Source organism: Patagioenas fasciata, chromosome 3, assembly GCF_037038585.1.
Source record: "Patagioenas fasciata isolate bPatFas1 chromosome 3, bPatFas1.hap1, whole genome shotgun sequence".
NCBI classification, from domain to species: domain Eukaryota; kingdom Metazoa; phylum Chordata; class Aves; order Columbiformes; family Columbidae; genus Patagioenas; species Patagioenas fasciata.
The window spans coordinates 70,259,139-70,277,888 of NC_092522.1; the positions used below are offsets into that span (position 1 = coordinate 70,259,139).

The 18,750-nt window shown below is 37.5% G+C and overlaps 1 protein-coding gene across 1 annotated transcript; it reads right to left on the reverse strand.

Moving 5' to 3' along the window:
* Positions 1-9,230: 9,230 nt before the first annotated feature.
* Positions 9,231-17,186, reverse strand: CENPW (centromere protein W). Its single transcript, XM_065834347.2, has 3 exons — positions 16,971-17,186; positions 11,944-12,057; positions 9,231-10,262 (listed from the first exon to the last, which is right to left on the reverse strand). The coding sequence occupies exons 1-3, from the start codon at positions 17,058-17,060 to the stop codon at positions 10,236-10,238; spliced, it is 231 nt and encodes a 76-aa protein (XP_065690419.1). The 5' UTR covers positions 17,061-17,186; the 3' UTR covers positions 9,231-10,235.
* Positions 17,187-18,750: the final 1,564 nt, after the last annotated feature.

Genomic DNA, 18,750 nt, shown 5'->3' on the forward strand with positions numbered 1-18,750 from the left:
AAAATTTGCTTCCTTCTCAGTTACCTCCTGCAATGTTTTTTGTTATTAAACCTCTACAGTTACCAGCGTAGGGAGAACCTTGCTTCTCACTCTAAGGACAATACCAGGAAGAACCTCCCCCTGCAGCTTGTTTTTTCATAAGAAGCAGAATTTGATTGCGTCTTTTATCAACCCCATCTTAGCCTTGAAATTTGGGGTATGGGTATATATACGAATAAACAACACTGGCAACAGAGAACAAATTTGACATTGCAATTCAGAAACATTCCCATATTGACTGCTCCACTTACGTGCTGAACAACTCTCAGAGAAAACATTTTTATGTGTTTCTTTATGTCCTCAGGAATGTCCTCCTCCAACAGCTCACATGTCTCTGATGTAGATTAGTTATGGACCTTTCATGCTGATGAGGTAATCCCCTTAATGTACTCTACACCATAGAACATCCTCTTCCTCTGCTTCATGTTCTGACACTGCTGAAGGTCAGGAAAGTTTCACGTGGTGATAGACCCTCTTTAAATGGGAAATTACATGAACAGACTGAAATTTATTTTTCTCTGGGTTTCCAAGGATTGTGCACGAAACCCAGGTAAAAAAAGGACTGAGTGTGTCTTGTATTAGAAGTGCAGTCATCGTTTTGCTCAAAATTTGATATTAACCTCTAAAGACTTATTTCCAATATAGTGATTGGTAACACAAGGGTACTGATATAGTAAGATGAGATCCATACTGTAACTTCTTAGAAGTTTACTCACAGAAAATGTAGACTTCACATCAAACAGAAACAACAAAATTATTTATGTTGAATGCAAAAATTACTGCCCTAAACACATGACTTTTATTAAAAGTATACTTCCTCTGTAACAGAGGCATGTAAAAATTAAATTAACTCAGAAATAAAGATATTTTGTTACACAAATTATGTCTCAAACATGGTCCACATTTCTTTTCAAGAGGGATGCAGACATTAAACTAAGTTCTAAAAATATTATACACAAGTTTTTTAACAAACATTATCATTTTACATGGAATTTGCAAGAGAAAGCTTGAATAAAGTTAGTATTTCAAAAGTGTTTATCATTAGGAGAATTTTGCTTGTTTGTGCAATAACATCATGATAGTTTTTTGACAAACCAATATTAGTACAATTTATAATGTCCCAGTTTTGGTACAGCTTTAAACATTCAGCTTCTAATTTTTAGAAGTTTTCTCAGAAGAATATGTATTCCTCCAAGAAAAAATAGAAAGAAAACGAAACAATTTTTTTTCAACTAATAATTGACACACTAAAAAAGAAATTAACTTGTCTTGGTTCACGTTTACATTGGATCTGAGGCTTTCTCGGTTTTTGCTAATAAAGAGGAAAAAAAATTAAAGCTGTATTTTTTTTGAGGTCTGGGGGGAAGCATTTCCATAATTTTTAAGCAAAAGCATTGCTAAAAAAGGTTCACCTCATGATTTGTCACCCCAAAGGAGCATCTGGGTTTGATAAGGAAACACGCAGCATTCACTTTACCTACTCTTTTCACTGTTTAGAGCCTGGTACCTGTTGGTATTGTTTAGGTTCCAGTGTAAATGTTCTGCAACACCAGAACCATTCTCTCCTCTCTCCCCTTTACCACTGAAGTTAGGGGTTGGAAAAAGAGGAACAGAAAATACTGGGAAGAAACTCTGCTTAGTCTTCAAAATTAAAAATATTAGGAATGTTATGGAAACTGGAAGATTTCTCTGGGAGATGAGTCATAATTGGATTTTCATGCTTGAATAAAGGAATATGATATCAAATATTTAGCAAAAAAACCAAACCTTTAAAATATCTACTAGCCCTTGTAGCCACCAAAAAAAGACAAGAAAAAAAAATGAACAAAAATGTAAAATAATCTAATAAAAATCCTTTCCATTCTCAACTGGAAAGTAGTCGTATTTTAAATCGATGGGTTCCTCAGAGAATAAAATGTAGGCCCAGGTTGTCTAAGTTCCATCTGGAGTCTTATGCATTAGAAAATACCTAGAGTTTCTGACTTGTAAAAAAAAAATAAAAAAATCTGTAAATCTATATTTCTTAAAAGTTGCATATGTTAAAACCAGTACATGCAGAGAAGGTTTTACACATCAGAACAAACATTTTATACCACAGTTAGTAGAGGTAAAATAACACCTTAGTGGTAAATCACCAAATTTCTAAGACACCATTTTAAAGATATTAATATATGGCTTTCTGCTTCAGCAGGAACTTTACAAAAAAAAGAGCCATTAGAAGAGTTTTCCTTAGAAGAAAAGAATATCCAACTTATCCCATCCTCTTTCCTTGCAAGTGAAAGTGGGCAAGCAAGAAGCAGGAAAAAAACATCTTAGCAGAAATATCCAAGGTACAATTCAGGTCAATATTTGAACGTTTGTTTTGGAGAAGTTCAGCATAATTAACCATCCATTCTACCCAAGTAAAGATGATTTGGAAAGGTGTTTTCTTTATATTTCCAGGAAAACCTTGCAAAAGATGTTAGGTTCATGAAAATAATATGCCAAAGTAAAACTGCTGTGCTTGCACTCATCCTCTGTTTTTAATACTGCCTATTCTTCCAGCTCTTGGCTATAGCTGCGCTGCCAGCCAGCTGTTTAGCAAATAAGAAAAGTTCCACATAAGGCATGGTAGTGTGAACAATAACATTAACAATAACATTTCTTTCTGTTTGTAGGTACAAAATTATAGTACAATTAACACCACCTCAAACCAGTAAGTTATTCCATAAGTTGTTGAGACAACTTAAAAAATTGCGGTCAGCAAAAAGCATCATTAAACCCTAGGTCCTACTTTCTCAATCTCGCAATATTTGTGTTTATGCTATGTATATACAGAACTATGAAAGTGAACAGAGAAGAGTAAGCAAATATCCCAAGATCTGGGTATTGGCCCAGCGCAGATCCTTATTTCACACACCCATGGCCAGCAGCAGAGTACATGCCACAGAGCCACAAGAGGCAAGATGAGGGGAAGTTCCATACTCTGTCTTGACTGTGAGATTGAAGCTTTCTCCTGCACAGGTGTCTTCTGGGACAGTGGATTCAAACTCATTTCAGATAATTTGTCTGCAAGACATTGCATAAATCTGAAATAATACCAGTGATGGGGCTCGACTATGTCTTTTTCCTATTTGGAACCATTCTTAGCCAATTGCTCCTTCTCTCCTTCCCATTTTATACACTTCAGTCAAAGAGAGGAAAAGAAGGCTTCACCTAGCTGTTGATGGTTCCTTTGAAGCTTTTTCCTTAAATTCTCTTGAATTCGGTACACATTTCAAAGCCAACAGACTGTTGAAGGATTCTTGTACTACCTACAGTGCCTATTCATCAAGTTAACCATCTTTGGTAACTTTCCCTTATTTCCACTAAAAAACAAACCCCACCCCACCAAAAAATTCACAAACCAACAAAAAAAACCCCATGAGTAGTGATGAAGAGGGATTCTCATTCTTAATTTTGCAGCCACTCATATATATATACACACATGCACTTACTCATCTACCACCACCATCTATAGGTGAACAGCCTGTTGGTCATTTAAACATTTAAATGAAAAACGTGTTATCGTCCATATTCACATAAAGAATACTAATGTTACTTCAAAGAAAATTGATAGTTAGTCCATTGTTTTGGCAGTAGTGGATTTTAAAATCTTGTTGCTGCCTTAAAATAAAACTTCACTATGCTCTCCAGTCTTACCCAGAATAGGAAAGGGAAACAACAAGGAAAACAAAATCACGATAAATTATTGAAAAGCTGGTAAGTTAATTTACGTATACTGTTAGGTATTTTGCACTATTTTAGAAGCTATGGAAAAGTTCCCTGTAAAGCTCTTAGGCCAAGCAAAATGAACTTCTTTTGTCCACTTCTGATCTGAATTTTCAAGATTTATTCCTACAAATTTACAGAAAAAACTTCCAGAATAGGTAACAGCAAAAGTACCACCAAAATTAATTATCATGTGGAACTCTGATGATAATTTAGGAAGACACCCCATATCCCAGAAAACCTTAGTAAAACTAAAGTTAAGGTTGAACAGACACAGCATTAACTTTATTAGAAAAAGTTTCAGAAGAGCATTGTTACTTGGATTATATGAAAACTACAGCCTTCCACCCCCAAAGCATAACAATTTGCATTTGGGGAGTGTGGGAACCAACAATTAAACTTCAACTTGAAAAACAATTTGTAAAAATACAGAAACAGTTGAGGTTGGTCAGGCAATCATTTACTGTGTTGTACACTTACCTTTTCCTTACTGCTCCCCCCCATCATGTGTTGGTTTTTTTTTTTTTTTTTAATCAGGGTCTCTCTTCAACTCCTTTTTAATTGCTAACCAGCCTTCAGAAATCAGTAATAAACAGCTGACTAATTTTGGGAAAAGCATTTCACACACATAATTTTTCTCTGAAGAGTGAAAACAAACTAAAGAATTAAGAATTTAAACGTTTCAATGTAACCCACCACCAGCACATTAACTTCAGCTTTTACCCTGTGAGTACCCTCCAACAGTTGGACTAGATGCTTGCTTGCACTAAGAAAACTTCATCTACAAACAGAATTTTTAAAACTGGCTTACATGTTACATTTTCCTTTCTCTAGTTTATTTATAAAAATTGCACAAATCTCATTAAAACTGATTTCAGTTGTATAATCTAATCTCTGTGTGTGTGTACTTCCCTGCTGAAGTTAAACAAAAAATTCACATTAGGCTGTCAGTTATAGAGGTTAGCACAAATACTAACCCAACCATCTTCTGAATTATATTTATTTGAAACTACCTGCCCTGTATAATTTTTTGATTCAGAAACCATTCAATTGTCAAAATATATTTTTCTGTGCTTTTTACACACTCAGGAAACAAACTAGGAGTGCCTTTTTCTATAGAGCCTGACCTAGTGCTAGCAGGTTAAAAGCAAGTTCTTCCTACAGGAAGTGCTCTTGGATTTATTTAACTGCTGCAATCACATTATTACCCAGTAGTAAGGCTGTGTCTACATTTCTTTTGTAAACCAGAAGTGATTTGAGGGCTGTTTAGGCATTTTTCTACATTCTACCAAGCTCTCCATACACTGAAATCATTCCCCCAGGAAAGTGACCTTCTCAGCAAACAACTTATTTTGCAGGTATCAGACGACCTGAAAAGATCTTTCAGCTGTTTGGTCAGTATAACATTAATAACCCAGTCCACAAGGGAATATTATGTACCAAAGCCCAAGTGGTGAATGTGGACTGCAAAGAAACAGACATACCCCCAACACTGTTCACCAAACAGTAAAGGAATGAATTCCAACTGACTACATCTGCTGTCAGGTGGGAAGACTCTTCACCAGCTTCCTCAAAAAGTTGCAGTTCTGTATTTTGCACAACAAAAATGCTGTCAGCATCTTTTCACCCTAATATAGAAACTACTCAAACACATAAGAAATTAGTTCTATTATGCTCTTTTGTCATAGAATCATATAATCATAAACTGTTGAGTTGGAAGGGACCCACCAGGATCATTGAGTCCAACTCCTGTCCCTGCACAGGACAACCCCACAGTTCACACCATGTGTCTGAGGGCATTGTCCAGTCTCTTCTTGAACAATGTCAGGGTTGGGGTTGTGACACCTCCCTGGGGAGTCTGTGCCAGTGCTCCACCACCCTCTGAGGGAAGAACCTTTTCCTAATGTCCAACTTAAACCTCCCCTGGCACATCTTCCTGCCATTCCCTTGGGTTCTGTCACTGATCACTAAAGAGAAGAGTTCAGGCTTGCCCCTTCTCCTCCTCTTGTGAGGAAGCTCTAGATCATGATGAGGTCTCCTCTGAGTCTCCTGCAGGATGAACAAAACAAGTGACTTCAGCCGCTCCCATATGGCTAAGTAAGCTAACACAGCAGCTACAAGTACAGTACCATTAACATATATCAAGGAATCTACATTTCAATACATATACATAGTATATTGAACTGAAAAACAATTACACACAGTGCTTCGAAACAGTTTGAGGAACCTAAATTTGACATATAGTTTACAGCTTTGGAAAAAGGAATTTTGTTTTACTGTAATCAGCACTTTTATTTGAAATATAAGTCACACCTTCTAAATATATACTCATAATCATAAGTCACCTCAAAACCCTATGTATTTAAGGTTTCGATGACCTATCATTAGTTGTTCTAAGTTGATAAAAGACTAATGGAATGCTGAGTCAGCAATTTAACCAATACAAGCTGTAAGTTTTATAGTTAAGGTTGCTAAATGAGCAATGTCCTGCAGAAAATCCTGCTGCACAAAACTGCTGATAGCCTCATTTTTAGAAACTGGTGCATTCTATGTCGTACACGTAACTATAGAACCGTAACTATGAAAACCGATGCTGAAACTATGAACTTCAAATAAATAAATTTCTTCAAGATCCATCAAAGCCTCACGTATCTTTTACCCTCTCAGCACAGATCAGCAGAACACCCTTTTTCCATGTGAATGGGATTTTTTTTTAACATTAATTGCTCTACATATGTCAGCAGTATAGCCTTGGTAGCCTTGAAGTATCACGACACATAGTATACTTTTTAGTAGGAATAAACAGAATATTTTATCTAATGGGAAGTTACTGCAGGGAAGGAAAAGACAGTTTTTGCTCTATCCCCACCTTATGGCTACCAAAAGAATTTTCCTATTACAGCATACATATTTCTGATGTTTTTCTTTATTGTCTCACTATAGCCAGATAATATCTACTATTTCTATTATGGAACTTAAGAGTCTTTTCTAGCAATCACACTTTCCTCCACATACAATCACAATGAAACACCAAGGCACACCCTCTCTAGCATCTGTATTGATTTTCTGAATCAAAAAAGCAGACTTAATGATCCAATATCACTTTTGATTCAAATAGAATGTTGATTATTTGGGCCCTGACCCACAAAAGTATGCAAGTCTATAAATTCCTGTTGACTTCACTAGGAGTTAAACAGCTATATGTCTCCATAGATCATTGGTAAACCATTCTTAATATCTACATTTTAGTTTTAAACCTAATAATCAGGTGATTTATACTGCACAGAAAATATTAAACTTACATATTCTAGAAATTATAACAAAAGTATGCGTGAATCTAGTTTTAAAGCTTTCAAAATTATCTTCTCTCCTTGCTTATCTTGCAAGCAAAATGGTGTAACCATGAGAGCCAGAACAATGCATGCTCCTCATGAGACTTACTCAAGTTGGCAAACAGCAGATCCTCTTTGATCAGTCACTCCGTACATGAGATGAAACAAAACCAGTAGTAGCACCACCCAACAAGGGAAAACACTGTTTCCTCTCATAGCCACCTGCTTAACAATAAACATTTTCCTTCTTTTGTGCCTTAATCACTTGTGCTACCACCCACTAGCCCAGGAACTAACATTAGTTACATGAAAAGCTGAAAACCAAAACAAGGGTCACCAGAAGTACTTTTGTTGGATTCTTTTATTTCTTAATTTTGGCTTTTCCCTCTTTCACTGATAGTCATAGTGAAAGGGCAAGGTAGGACATGAAACAGAATACTGAGAAAGCTGCAGAGAGAAGAAAGAAAATGCAAAAACTGGACAATGTTGCAGTGTGCTTTTATTTTTTAAGAACTTCTAACCCGTCTTCCTGAGGAAATGAAGAATCATAATGGCATTGTCTGAACACCTCTCCTTCCCAAGATCTCTTGAATCCTACCTTTAACACCAGAGAAAATTCAATGGTGAGTCAATAGTCTCAATTGTTTCTGAACACTGAATTTCTCAAGGTTTCATGAAAACAGTTGAGTAGAAGAGACACCTTATTAACGTATCAGCATGACTCTTCCCTCAGTAATCTTTGTATTTTTCCTCCTAATGGCAGAGAATCAACATAGGAATTCAAATGAGGGCCAAACTTCATTAGGCCTTCTACCACAGATTTATTTTTAAAATAAATATTCTAGAACAACATGCTTTGATGTTTGTCATTAAATAGAGATTCAACAACAAAATAAATTATTAGTATATCCACCAAGGTTATATTGATTGGCAGTGTTCATGGGTATTAAGAAAACTCTGCTGTAAGAAGTTTTGATTTTAAAAATCCAGTAAGGAGTACTGCCTAGAGAAGAGACCTTATCTATATACATGGAGTACAGAGGAGCTGCCAAATATGAATATAATTAACCTTACAGTTAATTATAACACTCAAGAAGACGACACTAGAGAAATATAATAGCATTGGTTATTTCTGAATGCACTACATCAACTACCTTAATTTTCAGTAAGCATTTAAATTTTAAGAGAGAAACCTGAATACCTACCATGCTATTCAGGTCTTCTGAATACCTGCCTGCTTCTGCTATCATGAAATGTTCACAAAGTACCAGCAATCCAGTGACAGGACACATCCCGACTCAAATTTCTCAGGGTTTATAGAAAAATCCCTTTCCTATCATATTAAAAAAAAGGCACGTTCTTAACCATGAATACAGGCCAGAAACACTGTATAAAATATCTCAAAAAGTACATTGGTGGCCAACTTGAACCCTTTCTTGCCTCCCTACCCCAATGACCATCCATCTACTACATGAGAACATTCCACTAAGTTCAGAGTGGATCTTTCTCCTAGGTAAGTCAAAAAAAGAAAGTTAAAGTGGACATCAAAGCTACAGCACTCAAACAGCTGTATAATGAGGAAAGTAACGTGGTTACACAAGACTGTAAGAAAATATTTCAGGGAAAAATTAAGAGAAAACTTTTCTAGCAAAGGAAAATCTAGTGTTGCAATAGTTAAATCATGGACAGTAATTACAAAGAAAAATATAAATATCTAGTCAGATCTCCCTTATTCCTGAGAATGTACTTCAGATCAGTAAGTCCAAATATCCTCTATGCATACATGTTCTCAGCTTTCTTTGTGGATTCCAAGGGAGTAAGAGAAGAACATGCAGAATAAGGAATCTAGTCAACCTTACAAGAAACAGACTGAAGACCTATGAGTTAAGAGAAGCAGAAGATACATCCTTTCTGCACTGTGAATGGATGACTTTTCACAGGTTGTACAAGATTTTAAGAAGTACGTAGACACGATATGAAATTTGAAGTTCTGGCATTGCTTCAGTTTCCTTAGACTACAAAAATATTTATAAAATGCAATTATTTTTGCCAAGTTTCTAGAATATACTCAGTAACATGTCAAACAAAATTCAACTACTCAATACACAATGCTTTTAAACATTCTTTATTTTAAGGACAGCTCACTAGGCATATGAAGGATCACCAACCACATGTTCCACAAAACTTTATTATTAGCTCAAACGTTGAGGTTTTACTTAATCTTTTAATCAAGATATAGTTAAGTGTTCAGCAATTGTTTAAAAATGTCAGATTTAGAACAGAATATTATTTAAATTTAAAAAGATATTTTAATATAATGTACTTTTCCAGACTTCTGACACATTAGAATGACAGTCACAAGCAAAGAGAAAGTAGCTTGGCACTCATGCCAGCTTATCTTCACTATTTGTACGGGACCTAACTTCAAAAACATCCACTGTGCCAGATCTCTTCTTTTCTATAATGTGCATCTGTCCACACCAACTGAATTAGAGACCACCAACTTGTCTCATGCACATCAAACAACAGGCCAGCTTAACAGTTCAAAGCATGACTTAGAAATACAAAATATGCATTCTTTCCCCAGAACGCAGAAGTTTTAGCCGACTTTTCAAAGTCTTTTAGAAATATTAAGACATTTATAAATAAATTGAAGCCAAGATCTTTAATACAGTAGTTTCTACAGCAATTGTTTTAAAAGCCAAGATTTTGTTTAACTAGTAAATCTGCTTTGAACTGCATAACCTATAATGAATTCAGTGAAACCTGCATTTTTATTACCCTCCTCCTTTAAAAGTTTGACACTTCTAATATGAAATTACATGTCGTACCTGAAGCCTGACTATGGTATAGGCATTCCTCCATTATTACGGAAGAAATAAGGTACATCAAAAGACTTAAATTACAACTGACACAGATTAAAATGACACATGAAGTAGATGAAAAAATACATTAGATTTTTTTTTTTTTCCCCCCCAGAAACAGCAAGATAGTCAGAGTCAGGAGACAGGCAATGAAACTAAATACTTCCAGAAGTGCAAAAGTTGGCTCACAGGATCTCACGTTAGTAAGAAAACGCAGAAAAAATGTTTTGAAATTCCAGTGGCCTGTTTTCTAGCCTCTGCTTTTCTTTAAAATAACCTGCAAAAAAAGAAAAAAGTATATTTATCACTGCTTTTATCACTACAATCCAGGCAGCAGTTAGAGATCCAAAACACTAGGCTACTCAGATCGAAGGTTCACCTAGCCAAACAATTGGTTTCCTAGATTAGAGTCACCAACGGTAAAAGTCTAGGGAAAAGGTTAGAAATAAAGCAAAAGCATAAATGCCATACTAGAAAGTATTGTTTTTAAACAAGAACCTTCAAAACCAATAAATCTGTAAAATAAAGGGCTTATTTTAAAAATAAATGCTAAGAAATGGCAACAGCATTCTCAAGCCCTCAGCAGATTCCTTGAAGCTCTTACCCCATTAGGCCTAGACAAAAAGAAAAAAAAAAAATTTGCAATTATACAGCTACTATGCTCTATTTTTGTTTGTAATACCTTATTTCTTTCTATATCAACAGAGCCCAGACCCTTGGAAGGACATTTTTTGGTTTGGAGTTTAAGTTGAAAAATGAACTTCAAAGCCCAAACGGGACCATTTAAGTGTTAACATTATGAACATACAGACAGATTTTCCTTTCTTCTCATTTAAAAAAAAAATAAATGGAGCACAAAAATGTTCAAATAATGTGAAGATTGCAAATTACAAATGCATAAGATTCCAACTGTAACATTCACTTGGCTACCCTACACATCCTGTATATATTTCTGTTACTATAGTAATAGAAAGTATCAAACTAAACATTTCACCATAGGAAAAAAAATAATGAAGATAAACAGAAGCCACAGGACCCAAATATCAGATAACACTGAGTTTTGTTCTTCCAATATGACCAGCAACAGCGGGTGGTTGAACAGATAACAGATTAAAGAGACTGAGATCCTTCATGAAACGTAGGTAAAGTAGACATATCGTAGCAAGTGAAATGAGCTATGGAACACAAAAGGATTTCACTCATACTTTGACACTACTCTCCTTCCAGCGAGAAAGCTGAATAATACTTTCCTCTTTCCCTTCTTTTGCATGTACGCAAAGCTTATTAATCTCTGTAATGTAGAGGATTCCTCCTTCATAGACATTCATACAGCAATTTTTGTTACTCTGAACTACCCATATAGCAATCCACAGTTTAATTCTCCCTTAGTTCTTTCCTTGGGGAACACAACATCACACAAAGTATCTGTTTGTTCAAGTAGTATCCACACAATCCTGCAAGAATCCACTTCAGACATCTTTCAGGCTAAGCAGGTAAGAACAGAAGGTGTAAGATATTTAAACCTCTCTGAACTATTTCTCACCTGTTCCATAAAGCTTCATTTACATTACTGAAGTTAAGAGACTATGCTTCCTTGATATAGTACCATCTGAAACAGAGATCCTTCACCTTCGGAATTTGTTCCTGTTCCCTGGGCTTTCAGCCCAATGATGCTTGGTGGTAGACTACTGCGTAGATTTACCCACATATTGAAACTATGAATCTAAATATTGAATAGCCAAGAAAAATAGGGTTAAATTTAATAGGGCAAGAAGAGTTAATTTGATGTCTTGGTAAAAGTGAATGAAGCCAACAATGGACTAAAGAACAGTATGTTTCTGCAGGTTTTGGATTATAAATAAAAAAATATCAATGCTAACACAGAAGTATTTTGTATATGCTATCATAATACATTTTACCTTAAACAAAAAAGGAAAATATTAAAAATGCTTTATTACCTTTGCTGCAGCTATAGTGTGCTCTGGTTTAATTATTTTACTTTTGTTCGCAAAAGCATTTGTCCTGGCTTCTTCTGCTAGCCGATGGAGAAACAGTAAGAAATTCAAATGCACCTTTAAAAGAGGGAAGGGAAAAAAAAGAAAATCAAGAAGGATTCAAACTGTTATGCACAGTTTGTTTTTTTTCAGAGGTTCATTGTCTGAGACAGAGGATTCACATATTAGACTGCTTCCAAATTCCTGAAAGGTGTTCTCAGGAAAACAAAGCACCTCTTGGTTCAAGTCTTAATAAATTCCGAAGACATTCCTTACTGCAAGATTCCTGTAAACATAGTTTCAATTTAGCATAATTAAATCATAAAAGTGCTCTAGAAATGCTCATACAAGAGATCTAACAGAAATCAAATCTGATTTTTCTTAGTTTTTTTAATAATAAAATGTAAATATAAAAATCAGAGAACAAGGAGCCTTTCTGCTTATTAGTAAAAGTAGCCAGCTTGCAGTGACTACAACCGACAGACTTTTAATGAACAGCAAATTCAGCTCTGTCTTATCACCAAATGGACCACAGACAAGTTCAAGGACTTCTGCCCCTTTCCAGTGCAAAGGAGCATTGACATTAATTTCTCCAGAACAAGAAATTCTCCACTGTCAGGAGGTTCCATCCATTTTTTTCCTAGCACATCATTCACTTAACCTTTTTACGCAAAAAGAACTGTTAGGGCAGTATTCTGTGAAATACAGAATGCTGCTCTGCTAGTACAGAAGTAGCAAAAACTTCAGCAGGCAAGGAATTGCTCCAACTTGTACTAAAACCTGCCAACTAAAGCACCCTTGTCTAATAAGGGACCCATAATACAAACCTCTTGCACTATATAGACATTATGTGAACTATTTTAGTAGTCCAATCTGAAAATCGGTAATGGTACCTTTTGTAAATTCAGCTTTCAAAGAATATTAACTTAGTTGTAAAAAAAATACTTTTTTCAATCAAGAGCTCAGAAAAATACTATTGAAATACATGAAAATTTTACTTCTAAGAATTAGGTGATATACGTATTCTGCCACACCTAATCTGCAAAGCCTATAAAGAGATAACAAGGAAGGTTACAAGTTAGAGTTTATAGGAAATACTTTCGCAGTGAGTTTGCAGCACAAAGTATCTGTTAAAAGGACAGGCATTTCAATGTGCACATGACAAGAAATTTAGGGTTTTTTTAAAATCTCCTGAACTAGATGAAGCTAGCATGCAACAGATAAATTTATAAAATATTTGGCATTGTTTGGAAGTATCTACTACATAAAAAAATCAGATGTTCTCACAGATTTATTTACCAAAACATCAAAGCCACTTTTAAATTAGTCTTTAGATACACAGAAATAATCTCCAACAGAATCAAGTAGTGGCACTAAAATAGTGTTAAACATTAGAACTCTCATTATCAGACTTAACATGAAGGTTAGATTTCTGAAAACAACCTGGTGAGAAGCAGGAGGCGGAACAAAATCCTCCATACTTAGAAGTCCTCCTACTGAGATACCTAAAAGTGTTAATTTTAAAACTGCCTTTAAAAACTGCATCTTCTCTCAGAATCACTGTACCTTTATTTCCCTGTTTTCAAAGTGAATTGCTACATGTTGAGAAGCTTCTTCTAATCTCATATAGAATTAAACAGTGTCATATAACTGAAAATCAGAACACCGCACAATAGAGCACACGTTAATAAATATTCCAGATTATTCAAGGCAATTGAGAAAGGCTAATAACAAGCAGAATGACTGAATACCATGAAGGTGACAGTGACTGACAAGTACCCAAGTGATATCACATTTGTTTAAAGACTTTGTTTTAGTATGTATTAGATTATTGTCCCTCTATATAAAAGTCTTGAACTACTAGTGAAAACCATCTTACCCATCAGGATGATTATTTCCTATAAAGAAAGGTTGTAAAGTTTGAAGGATGTATATAAAAAACCATGACATAGCCTGCAGAGCAACATCCACACACCTGTTCAACAGGACTAATGAATAGTAGAGACAAGCTCCATAATTTTGTTTTGCTGCCTTAACTTCAGAACAATTCCTTAGACTGATATTTTGCCTCCAGTGTATACTTCTCATTCTATGCCAATAACAAAGAAAAAAGGGGTCATTCAACGCAATACTTTAAGTTTTTTCTGCAATGTAAATACAAACCTGACCTTCTAGCATAAAACTGGATTCCTGCTTTTCTTCTGTATTTTCAAGCTAGAACAAAGTTTGCTGCTTTTTGTTCTCAGACCATTAGGAGGTTAATATCGGAACTTCAGTACTATAATGTTTCCTTCTTTTCAAAATGGGACATAACTGAATTTTAAGAGCATTGGAAAAACATTAAACACTATTCCTATCTCTTCACTGAAAGGTATTATCACGCTCCTTCAAAAAAAACAGCTTCTTGAGAAACTTTGATGAATTTTGTTCACTAGACTGTGCACAGAGAAAGATCTTATGAAACAGGTTCTGCCAATTTTTCAAATTTCAAAAAGAGACATGATTAAAAGAATCTGAAAAGTGAAGATGAAACCCTATTCAGGTATTTAACAAAAGTGTCTGAATCCTTATGTTTTTCAAAATTGAACAAACAATCCCATGAGAAGACATTGGTTTATCGAGGAAAAATAATCACTGAAGGTCAGGAAAATGAAAACAATCTGATCATAAGCCAGGCAGGCAGGCCTCCTCACTGGACTGGCAAAATGAAACATAAAGCATGGATCATCTAGGAAGATAGGCCAGAAAAGGAACTAGCCAATTCTCATACTTGCCTGCAGAAGACACAAGCACCGTGCTCAAAATGTACAGAGTCTCATCCTGCTAAGATAGCTACTATATATATTTCTAAAGTATCCAATCTAATAAATCTTAAAAGGTTCATAGGGAATAAGAGACAATAAAACAATACTCTCAAAACTTGTTACTTGCCTAACTACAGGACTAAACTCCTCCCTCCCCCCCTTTTTTATTAAAGAAAAGCTCCAGCTGTGTTGATTATATACTCATTGAAATAAAAAGAGCTGTTAGCCACATACCTACTTGAAGAATATAATCGACAATCACTACCCCTGGACACTGTTGTTAAAAGGTAAAGTAAAAAAGCAAGCCTTCTAACATTAAAGGCCTTTTAATTTGGCATCACCAGAAAAGATAATCTAAATTTCCACATTATTAAAATTCATTCTCATCTCATCCTTTGTGTTGTAATTAGTATTTGCCTAGCCACATTTTAAGCTAGTCCAGAATGCTGTTCCTCACTAGTTTCAGTCAATTCAATTCCATGATTGTCTGAACACTAGTGCCAGGGTGAGGAAGAGATGGGAACCAACAGCCAAGATTTGGAGGGCTGTCCCACTTATTCCTTTTTGAACAGCTACACTACCTCAAAGCTAAATGAGCATGACCATAGAAACACAGACCAACTGTTGCTAACAATTATAAAAAAATTTATTAGTGATTATGTGAATTTGATTAGTTGACTACCGCATTCTGCTGAGTAAGTTCTGAGTTGGCGTGAGCATGAAGAGCAAGAGGCCAGGTCCTCAGTCCATAAAATACTCAAAAGACAGCAAAAGCAGTAGGAAGATATCGTGTTTTTATTAGACCGATCAGAAAAATATGTACTGTTTATATTCAAATCTAAATCCTCTCATGTAATTATCATATTCATTCACATTTATCTTATTATATGTTTTTAAGTTTTGTATATTTACATTTAGCTTCATATACCCAGATACTAACCTTCAAGACACTTAAAGACACAACTTTTATACGCATATGAAACACAAACATATAATTCAGGTCAGGGACCATACTAATACACAGTATGTATTAAGGCTTTGAGAATCACATGCATATTAAAATAAGAGGGCATGACAGTCAAGCAAGTTAAGCCTGTTCATTCACTTCAAAGAATTTTTTTTATGCACAGATATATAGATATATATACTTTTTTTTTTTTCCAACATGGCAGCTTCCACAAGTTCTCTAGAGGTCAGGTTTTCTTGTTGCAATCAAGTAATTTCTTGGTGAGACAAACCCTTCCTGTGCTACAAATCCCTTATTGCAGGTCAGAAGGAATCTGGCCTTGTTGGCCTCAGCTTTCTGAAACTTGTTTAATAGATCTCTTATCCCTACACCTTTATGGAAGGTGTTTTTAAACTGTGAACAGGATCCCAACGCCTTATTTTCAATAAATTAGTAACAAGACTTGTCATTCCTTAGAAATTACTTAGATGGCCTTCTACAAAAGTATAACTATTCAAAAAACCTTAACATCTTAGCAACTTCTTAATCACAACTCAGTTATTTATATCGATCCACTCAAGTTGCTCTACATAAACAACATCAGCCAAATGCCTGTTTCTCAGTCCATCTACATCAAATTATTTGAACAGCAGTGTGTACATACAGCAACACAATATTTATGCATCAGCCTGTCCCTAAATCCCCAAACTCACCGCCAGAAACTCACAGAACAGTAGCCATCAGCAAAGCAGAAAGCTGCATTAACTACTTACTAGTATTTTATTAGCCTAATCAATTGCTGCTCTCCCCACAAACTTTGCCTCCTTTCTGCATGCAGAAACATTACAAGTAACCTGGCATCCATCTCATTACACCCAGAAACTCCAAAGTGCCCCAGTCCACACCATCCACCCGTTCATGTATTTTAAGGAATAAAACATTTCGAGATTAAATGTCCCAATTTAGGGACACCTGGCCCCAGGGAATCGGGATAACTGCAGCCACCTGCCGTTGCCAACTGCACAACTGCTCCCTCCCTGCGCTATGAGCCCAGGCTCCCCAGGGGAGCATCGTAGTGCTGGAGGATGCAGCCCTCGAGCTCAGCGCGCTGCCCGAGCTGCTGGGGACCGCAGTCGGCGGCTTGGGGCAGGCGGAAGACTTCGGGGTCAGCACTGAGGGGCGGAGCGGCCCGCACCCACTTCCAGGCCGCACACCCGACGACCGCCCCTCTCCTTCCTCACCAGCAGGTCGGTGTTCGCCGCCAGGCGTAACTGAGGCTTGTGCTTCTTGATTATTTTCCGCAACGTGCTGCGAGGCGCCGTGCGCTTCATGCTCCTCTGCCTCCTTCTCCCGCTGAGGCCGCCGCGAACGGGCCTCAATGGCTCCCGACCGCCCTCCGCCGTTCGAATCCGCCGCCCTAGCGCAGCCGCGCGCCCGCCGTGACGCACTTCCCAACGGCCGCGGGCGGCACCGCCCCCGAGGAGCGCGCAGGAGCGAGCAGCGCTCCGCGCCCCGCCCCGCCCCTCGGCCCCGCCCCTCCCCGCCCCACCGGCCCCGGCAGCGGCGCGGAGGCGTTTCCCTGGAAACCGCAAGAAATCGCAGTCGTTACGGGAGAGGCGTCCGGCGCCTCTGGCCCCGAGCGGCCGGGCCGCTGCGGGGAAAGCTGAGAGAGCAAGAGGCACCGTCCCACCTCCCCGCGCACCGCCAGCAGCGGTCCCAGCCCCGCCGCTCTCCCGAGCCCCGCGGGCGCGCTGGGCCCGACCCCCGCCCCCAGCCGCTGCCTTCAGGGGGAGGCTGTCACGTCGCAACGACAGCGGTTGCCGCCTTACAAGTCACAGTCCCACTGCCGGGATTGCGGACGTGGGGTGAGAAGAGCTGCCCGAGCTGATGCTGAATTTGTAAACGGGCCCCAAGTGGACACGTTGACAGTCGCTCTCGTCTCAAGCAACGATGTGTCAAACTGCTTCCCTTATAAGCTGACTGAAATGCAGGTTTAGCTCTGGCTTTAACGAATTACGCAAACCTCCACCCGGGCTTTTTTTAATCCACAAGAAAGAAAATGGACGTGGCGGTTTCCTGACTGCCTTTACTTAGATTTCACATCTGGCTACTGCCACAGGCAGAGGTTTCCCAAAATGGAGGGAACATGGCACCAGTTACAGGCACCAGCACTGGCACGGTCCTGATTAAACAAGCTTCAGGCCAACAGTTGTGGATTTTAAGTTGGCAATCATCTCCCAGGTGTGATAGGATTTATTTGCTGCAGAAGTTGAGAGAGTGGTACAACACGCTGCTTCTCTCCTTCATTGCCTTGTGTGACCCTGGGGGGAGATGACACCAAATGGCCTAGTCTGGGCGGACTGCAGGACTAGGAACCTAATTAGCACCACAAACCTACACTAAAATGAGCCTAGAGTGATAGTTCTGTTCTGCACATAAATCTGGATAAAATACAGCATTAGTACAAGTGTGGCATTGACTTAATTATACACAGAAACACACACTCATTCTGAAATCAGCCACCACTTTAAAGCGTCATCCTTTCTCTAGCATCTGTCCCTACACTTCTGTTTCAGCTGACGGATGCTGCTGACTGAAATACAGGTTTCCCCACAGAGGGGCCCCTGTAGCTTGGCATTCTCAGTGTATTTGGACTGTGTGTACTTAGTTGGAGAAGGGGTCAGGATTTCATACTGAGGTATGGAGTTTTTCAGCATATTTATTAAGTTTTTTGTTTTCTTTGGCCTACGAGATGTTTGCAAATTTAAATGTTAAATCAATAAGATAAATATATTGGCTTAATATATTCAAAATTATCAGCACTCAGATATGAATCGGTTTTATTGAAGTATGCTCTTAAATGTGTATGCTTTAGTATTTTAGTTTATTTTGCTATATGCACAAAACATAGTACAAATAGCAGTATGATGTCTAACAGCAGGAGAGAATTTAAGATCTGCCAATTCTTCATACTCTGTCAGATATTTGAAAATCATGCTTTATTCTTTCAGCTTTGACTGT